General features: G+C 46.7%; 1 protein-coding gene across 3 annotated transcripts; it reads left to right on the top strand.

Annotated features, from left to right (window-relative positions):
• Positions 1-683: 683 nt before the first annotated feature.
• ARMCX2 (armadillo repeat containing X-linked 2) lies at positions 684-5,097 on the top strand. 3 transcript variants are annotated; one of them, XM_079765192.1, is made up of 5 exons: positions 702-779; positions 1,398-1,480; positions 1,996-2,058; positions 2,372-2,448; positions 2,810-5,097. In XM_079765192.1, exon 5 carries the CDS (start codon positions 2,924-2,926, stop codon positions 4,721-4,723), a length of 1,800 nt encoding a protein of 599 aa, XP_079621318.1. In that variant the 5' UTR covers positions 702-779; positions 1,398-1,480; positions 1,996-2,058; positions 2,372-2,448; positions 2,810-2,923; the 3' UTR covers positions 4,724-5,097. The 3 variants fall into 3 exon arrangements, with proteins under 3 accessions (XP_079621317.1, XP_079621319.1, XP_079621318.1); XM_079765191.1 differs by lacking the exon at positions 1,398-1,480 and having other exon boundaries at positions 684-779; XM_079765193.1 differs by lacking the exons at positions 1,398-1,480; positions 1,996-2,058 and having other exon boundaries at positions 701-779.
• Positions 5,098-8,308: the final 3,211 nt, after the last annotated feature.

The following is an 8,308-nucleotide window of genomic DNA, read 5'->3' as shown; positions in this document are numbered from 1 at the left end:
CATGTGGCCAATAGAATTCATTTTCTATGTGGTAAAAATGAACCAATATTAATGGTGCCTTCCAATATTAGTGTGAAATATTTTTTATAAAACACCCACTCTTTTTTGTTGCTGCTTCCCACACCAAACTCTTGTTGTGCTTTCTTACTATTATAATGAAGGGTGGTGATAGCTTTAAAAACAAAACCAAGGAATGTTACAGAAGTATAGCCCCCACTCCCACCTCTTGTCTCCTTTCCTATACTCTGACCCTTACCTATCCTGGAGTAGGGGCCCAACTACAGGGGAAATGATGGGCACCAGGTGACCAGGAATTGGAGGTGGAGCGAGGGGAAAGTGTCCAGTTGCCTAAAAGAGAATGAGACAATTTTCCAACAACAACAAAAAAAAGGTTAAAATTGTCAATAACCCCAGAAAATATATCTCCCTCCCCAGTAGCCAGAGAAAGGCAAATTCTAACACATGGAAAAGGGACTACTTTTGGCTTCTGGGACTACAAAAACAAAACAAAAAATGAGTGACAGGACCTAACGTGGTAGGGTGAGGTGAGAGTGGGGGTAAAGGAGGAGGCTCGTGCTTTTGGTGGGAGTGGAAACTGGAGACTCAAGCTTACTGGTGACGCGGCCCTCACGTGACTAGGAGCTGACGTGGGCAAAGGTACTTAAAGCCCTGACCGCTGTCCTCCGTCCTCCTCTGGGTACCAACTCTATTTCGCTGCGCACTGCCTTGCCGTTTAACCCAGGCGAGGAGGAGGAGAACATTCCCCCAGATCCGGGCAGGTGGGTGTGAGGGTGGGCATGACCTGGCACTCCTGAAAAGCGTAGTCCCGAGATGCGGGAGTTTGAGGCCGCGGGCACCACCGCCTCGCCGGCTCCTGGCCGGCTTTCCACACCCCCGCGCTCAGTCGCATTTCATGTTGGTGGGCGGCGGGGAGATGGGGAGGAGGGGACATAAGGACTGATATACTTGGGGAGAATCCGCTTACTTCCTCTCCCAACCAATGTGTTTTGGTTTTGGTTTTGACACCGAGGCCCTGCACCCCACAACCCATCTTGTTTTGAGAGGAGCTGGGAAGGGAAATAAACGTGGCAGCGCAATAAGGCCTGTGGAGGGGTTGAGAGAGGGTAACCGGAGGGACACGTTTTTTGGAAACAATCTGGCAGGTTCACTCCCACCCTCACTTTTCAGATACCTTCCCAAACCCCACCATCATCCCTGAACCATCCCCTTCTTCTCCAGCCCCCTCCGGCTATGCGTCCTTTGGGGGTGCTGGGAAATGGGTGTGCCAGCCTCTGTAGGGGAGACGGTGGGTTTGGCGCTGGGCTTCACAGGAGGGGGGACCCTGAAAGAATCTGGTATTAAACCGCGGTGCTAACTCCCAGGCTGCTGCTTTCCAGACACCTCCAGCCCACACAGTCCTTCACCTCCGTTTTTGCAGTCCTGGAAAAGAAGTTCGGTTACCCTGGCAGGAGAAATGGCGGTTAGCGTGATATTTGGGTGGGGGGAGGGAGGGGAGGCGGATCCCAGATCGAGCGGAGAAACTGGAAAATCACTACCCTCAGACACTGGGGCTCCTGTTCTGCAGGTTAATTCTAGGCGTGGGGGGCTGGGGACTGAAGGACGAGTGGTCGCAGGGGAGGGACAAGATTGCTTGTCAGTAATCCCTGGTCCCACATCCCATCCAGCCCTCACTGCATACTCGCCCCGCCCCCTCCTGCCGCAGGCTGGAGAAGGGGTGTGGCTGTCTGTCCCGGAGAAATGGCGGACAGGGGGGCGGGCCAAAGAGAAGGAGGGGTTGAGTGCCCGGGGAGACTGCGCAGGAGTTGGAGATTAGGGTGGTAAGGGGTGGGGAGGTGAGAAGAATTGAGAAAATTGGGAGGTGGACCCATTTGTCATTCTCCTTTGTAATTGCTAAAAGGCAATTGTGGGGACACGTCCTGGGTTTGTTACATTCACCAGGCTCCAATGTCGACTGTCTATATTTCTGCTCTGCAGTCTGCCCTTAAGATGAAGCTCTAACTGAACTGAAGGAGGGAGACATATCCCTGAATCTTTCAGGTTAGTGTGGGGATGAGAACTGTGGGAACCCCTGGTGTAGGTGTGGCAGAAACCAGAGTAGATCTGTGATCAGAGGTTCCTCTTCCCCCATCTTCTTCTTTACAAGACACGCTTCCCCTGGTCCTGTCCTTTCAGTGCAGAGAAAGGGGTATGGCATCCATCTTCTTAATTAATGGTGAGAGAAGGAAGGGATAAGGGTGGAAAGAAGAGGCCTGTGAGAGAGAAACTTGGCCCACAGGGGTTCAAATTAGGAAAAGAAGTAGAATCCATCTACCAAAGACCCCAAAACACACTTTCTGTGATCTCTCCACAGGTCTGACTGCCTTTTGGACCCTACACAACTATAAGCCTGTTGGAAAAGGACAAACTGCTCCTCCTCACAGCAGACTGGTATGTGAATGAGCACCATTTGGAGACCCTTGGGGTCATGGGGAGAGTATCAGTGTAGAATCTGGGATCGCTGAGTTATCTACTCTCCACCAGCTTTACTGATGTCAGTACTGCCTCTCATTCCCCATGTAGGTGCTTGGAAAGTGTGTGTTTTGGTATTAGGCAGGGCAGACTAGGGGTGAAGATGTAGAAAACGATGGATAACCAGGGTATTGAATCAGCAAACACAGGCCTGGACACCTGTGTCTGAGTACTAGCCAAACCCACCAAGCATTATGTCCCCCAAACTCTCCTGTAAGTAGGCCTGGTTAGGCACAAAGTGAGCCAGAGCCCTAAGCCTCATTTCTATCCTTTATCTCAGGTCCTGCTTGGCTTGCAACCTCTGCAGAACTTGTGAGCCTTGCCCTGACGGGCACACATCCTGCTTGGGCAAGCCAGCTCTACACTCTGATCAGAGAATCATTCGAGCTGCACCATGAGCCGAGTTCGGGATGCTGGCTGTGTAGCTGCTGGAATAGTGATCGGAGCAAGTGCCTGGTACTGTGTCTACAAATACACCAGGAGAAGAAACCAGACGAAGAAGAGACTGGCTAAGCCCAAGACCAGGGCTCTGGCAGGGACTGGAGCCAGGGCTAGATCCGGACTAAGGGCTGGATTCACAATTGACCTTGGGTCAGGATTCCATCCCCCAACTCCAGTCTGCACTGGGGCAGAGGACAAGGCCCAGAATGAAGCCTCTGCCCTGTACACAGCTGCAGCTGAGGTAGTTGCCCCAGCTGCATTCAGTGCTGAGGCTCAGAGTGGGGCTGGAAGTCAGGCCCTGGAAACAGAAGGGGCCTGGGTTGGGCCTCAGTCCGAATCAGGAGTTGGGGCGGAAGTGGCTTCTACAATGGCACCACCTCAAAGGGAGGCAGAGGCCCTCATAGCTGCAGAGGTCCCCTCAATGGCCGGGGCTCCCAAAATGACAGATGCCCCTGGCACATCAGAAGTTCCTCGGATGCCCGTGGTGCCTCTGGGGACTCCAGCACCTACTGAGGCAGCAGCACCTACTGAAGCAGCAGAGGCTCCTGTACTGGCCGCACTTTCTGAGGCTGTAGAGGCTCTGGGGACCTCGGGGTCCCCTAAAACAGCAGCAGCCACCAAGAAAGCAACTCCTGGGTCTCATACTGGGGCTATACCTAAAGCTGGGCCAGCAACTGGAGCTGTACCCAAAGGTGGAGCCAAGGGTGGAACCAGGTCCCAGACTGGAGGCAAGGGCAAGGGTAAGAAAAACAGCAGGGTTGAAGTAGACCAATTGGGGCTGGGATTCCGCCCTGGGGATGGGGCTGCAGCAGCTGCTGCAGCCTCCGCTAACGGGGGACAGGCTTTCCTGGCAGAGGTCCCTGATTCTGAGGAAGGGGAATCTGGGTGGACTGACACAGAGTCAGAGTCAGACTCTGAGCCTGAGAACCAGCAAAGAGGAAGAGGGAGGAGACCCATTCCCATGCAGAAGCGCCCCTTTCCTTATGATATTGATGAGATTCTGGGTGTCCGTGATCTCAGGAAAGTACTTGCTTTGCTACAGAAATCAGATGATCCTTTCATCCAACAGGTAGCTTTGCTCACTCTGAGCAACAATGCCAATTATTCATGCAACCAAGACACAATTCGCAAATTGGGAGGCCTCCCAATTATTGCAAACATGATCAACAAAACCGATCCTCACATTAAGGAAAAAGCCTTAATGGCCATGAATAACCTGAGTGAGAATTATGAAAATCAGAGCCGGCTTCAGGTATACATGAATAAAGTGATGGATGATATCATGGCCTCAAACCTGAACTCAGCAGTACAGGTAGTTGGACTAAAATTTTTATCAAATATGACTATTACTAATGACTACCAGCACCTGCTTGTCAATTCCATTGCAAACTTTTTTCGTTTGTTATCTCAGGGAGGTGGAAAAATCAAGGTTGAGATTTTGAAAATACTTTCAAATTTTGCTGAAAATCCAGACATGTTAAAAAAGCTGCTCAGTACCCAAGTGCCATCATCATTTAGTTCCCTCTATAATTCTTATGTGGAATCAGAAATTCTTATTAATGCTCTTACTCTATTTGAGATCATCTATGACAATCTCAGAGCAGAAGTATTCAACTACAGAGAATTCAATAAAGGTTCCCTTTTTTACTTATGCACTACATCTGGAGTGTGCGTTAAGAAAATTCGAGCCTTAGCAGATCACCATGACCTCTTGGTGAAAGTGAAAGTTATAAAACTAGTTGATAAATTCTGATTGGCTATGTGCTCTCAAAAGACTTGAAAACATTTCTTGGTTTTGCAGTCTGGAAGCAATGAAAATTGAAAGTTGCTGCTTCTCTACTTGCTCATATAGTAAGGTGATCCTTTCAGCTGCCAGTTTTGAATAATGTATCATCCAGAGTGATATTATCTGTGACAGTCTCCAGCTTTAAGCTGAACCATTTGATGAATACCAAATAAATAGTCCTCTTGTACTGAAAACACATTTGTGACTTTAATTATGCTGCTTGAATGGAAATATTTTTATTGGTTCCTCTGTGAATTGACAGTGAACTTATCCATTATTAATAGCCTACACTTCTATCATTTGTTTTTATTTGAATCTACCCACCAAACACTTCATTTGTGTATCATCAATAAAGTTGTGTGTTTTGACTAACAAAAAAAATGTTCTCGTGCTTCCATTTAAAATCTAACTGGAGAGATAAGGTGCATAAATACAAAAGGATTGCTAACAGTATCTAAGCACATGCCCATTGTGAAATATGCTGTCTGGGTAAATGAAGCAGAAGTTGCTAGAAAGCTTCGAAGAAGAAGGGCACACTTAAGCTGGGCCCTGGAGAACAGCATGAGAAAACAGAAGGGCATCCTGGAAGTGGGAAATGGCTTGAAGAAAGGCACAGAGGCGGGAAATCTGTTCCTGTGATAAGAAGGTAACCAGATTGACTGGAATGGAAGCTGTAGGAAGATGAGTAATAAGAGAAAAGGTGGAAATGTAGGGTGGGAAAAGTTTGGGGAAGATCCTGACCCCAAGTTGAGATATTGAAATATTATCCTGTCATATTCTGGGAGTTACTGGATATTTTTGAAAAAAAAAGAAAAATAATCTGGTGGCAATGTGCAAAATAAATTGAAACTGGTCTAGAGTTAGATGTGGAGACTGGAAACAAGAACACTTGTTAGGAACTTATGATAAATCAAGCATGAGATGATGAAGAGTAAAATAAGATGGTGACTATAGCAACTGGTAGGGAATGATGGTGATAAAATACTCTTACCAAAGAAATACCAAGATCTGCTGTCTTATTTTACTGTAGGTTGACAAAGGGAGGATTGTATAATCTGGTGCAGGTCCTAACAGAGAAAATTCTCTTTCTTGGGCAATTCTGGTGACCAAGTAATGCCAAAGGGAGTTATCATTATTAATGTTGAGAAAAAGTAGTGTGACAGATAGAATGACTTTTGATGCAAAGAGTGTTTTTCCCCTTTGGGTTAGAGGTCTAGGGCTGCCTTCTTTTAGAAAAGGGTCATGTGGTGAGACTTTTATGGGAATACTACCCGCACTCCTGAGTTCACTTAAAAGCAGATCCATCTTCCTTCCTCTCCTCACTGGCCCACTGAAACAATGAAAGAAGAAAATGGGAAAGGTCCCAGAAATTTAAAAAACCCAGCCCACTTTCTTGCCTCTCATTACAAAATCCTCATTAGTGTTCAAGTGTGTGGTTGGCTCTGGCAGTGATAGAGATAGGGACTCTGGGGAAGTGGGCACATTGAAAAGGGACAGATTTGCTTTATATTCTGGTACAACTTATCTGGAAGACCGTTTGGTAATCTTTATAAGAAGCTTTAGAGATGTACATGCCTTTCAACCAAGCATTCCACTAGTAGGATTTTTTCCAAAAGAAATAATCAAATAATTGTACTCAGAAGGATGTATAAAGATGTTCATTTGAGCACTGTATCTAAGAGAGAAAAATTACAAGCAACTTAAATGTCTAACACTATGGAATTGGCTAAAGAATAAGTGGTATCCCACACAATGAAATATTATGCAACTATTAAAAACTGTTGTACTTCTATAATATTGGAATGAAAAGACATTCGTTTGCCAATTGTAAGAGTCTGTGGGTGGATTTACAGGCAAGTTTTACCAAACATTCAAATTAGTGCTAACATCTAAATCCTCAAACTATTCCAAAAAATCCAAGAGGAAGGAAAACTCCCAAGCTCTTTTTATGAGGCCAGCATTATCCTAATTCCAAAACCAGATAAAGACACTAAAAAAAAAGAGAATTACAGGCCAATATCCCTGATGAACATAGATGCTAAAATTCTCTATAAAATATTAGCAAATTGAATCCACCAATATATTTAAAAAACCATACACCATAACCAAGTGAGATTTATTCCAGGATGCAAGGCTGGTATAATATTCGCAAATTAATAAACATATACATAACATAAATAAATTGAAAGACAAAAATTACATGATCATATCAATAGACACAGAAAAAGCATTCAACAAAATCCAACACCCATCTATAATTATAAAAATGTAATATGCTAATTAGACTGGATGTCCTTCCAGACGAAGCTGGGGCTGTGAGGGAAGCCTGGGTCCTGGGTGCCAGAGGGAAGCCAGTGCCAGCAGCCGGGGGAAGGAAGGCCTACTCTTGCACGAATTTCGTGCATTGGGCCTCAGCTGGGGCTGTGAGGGAAGCCTGGATCCTGGGTGCCAGAGGGAAGCCAGTGCCGGCAGCCGGGGGAAGGAAGGCCTACTCTTGCACGAATTCCGTGCATTGGGCCTCTAGTTTTTTATAAAAACCCTCAGCAAAGTAGGAATAGAGGGAGCATATTTCAACATGATAAAGGTCATATATGACAAACATACAGCAAACATCATACTGAATGGGCAAAAACTAAAAGCATTTCCCCTAAGAACAGGAACAAGACAGAGATGCCCACTTTCACCACTCTTTTTCAACATAGTACTGGAAGTCCTAGCCACAGTGTTCAGACAAGAAGAAGAAATAAAAGGCATCCAAATTGGAAAGGATAAAGTAAAACTCTCATTATTTGCAAAAGACATGATATTGTACATAGAAAACCCTAAAGCCATAGCCGGTTTGGCTCAGTGGATACAGCATCAGCCTGTGGACTGAAGGGTCCCAAGTTCGATTCCTGTCAAGGGCACATGCCCAGGCTGCTGGCTTGATCACCAGCATGGGGTGTACAGGAGGCAGTGGTCAATGATTCTCTCTCATCATTAATGATTCTATATCTCTCTCCCTCTTCCTTCCTCTCTGAAATCAATAAAAATGTTTGTTTTTTTAAAGAAAACCCTAAAGACTCCACCAAAACACTATTAGATTTAATAAATGAATTTGGCAATGTAGCAGGATACAAAATCAACACCCAAATATCAACAGCTTTTTTATACACTAACTAGAGGCCTGGTGTATGAAAATTTATGCACTGAAGTGGGGGGGTCCCTCAGCCCGGCCTGCCCCCTCTCACAGTCCAGGAGTGCTCAGGGACAGGAGGTGACCCAGCAATCAGGGGAAGGCGATGCTCCATCACATGTCTGCTGCTGCCACTGGTTACCTGAGCCTTGGGCAGGGTTGGCAGCTGGGCAGCTGCCATCCAAGGCTTGCCTGCGCCTCGGGCCAGCCCTGGGCAGCTAGGGGACTGAGGGAACTGGGGGACTCTGGAGGCAGGTGTGCAGAGCAACTGGGCCCGCCTGGGGGTGGGCCCGGCCTTGCTGCATGCCTGCTGCCCCGGCAGGGCTGAGGGGACTGGGCACTGCCAGCTTGTGGCTGTGGGCGCCGCCATCTTTAAG

Source organism: Cnephaeus nilssonii, assembly GCF_951640355.1.
Source record: "Cnephaeus nilssonii genome assembly, chromosome: X".
Taxonomy (NCBI): Eukaryota; Metazoa; Chordata; class Mammalia; order Chiroptera; family Vespertilionidae; genus Cnephaeus; species Cnephaeus nilssonii.
Note: the sequence above shows the minus strand (reverse complement) of the source record. Positions and strands in the feature narration are given on the sequence as shown.

Bases quoted from the DNA above. Each gene is read 5' to 3' on its own strand.
- ARMCX2 (XM_079765191.1), top strand. From the start codon at position 2,924: ATGAGCCGAGTTCGGGATGCTGGCTGTGTAGCTGCTGGAATAGTGATC.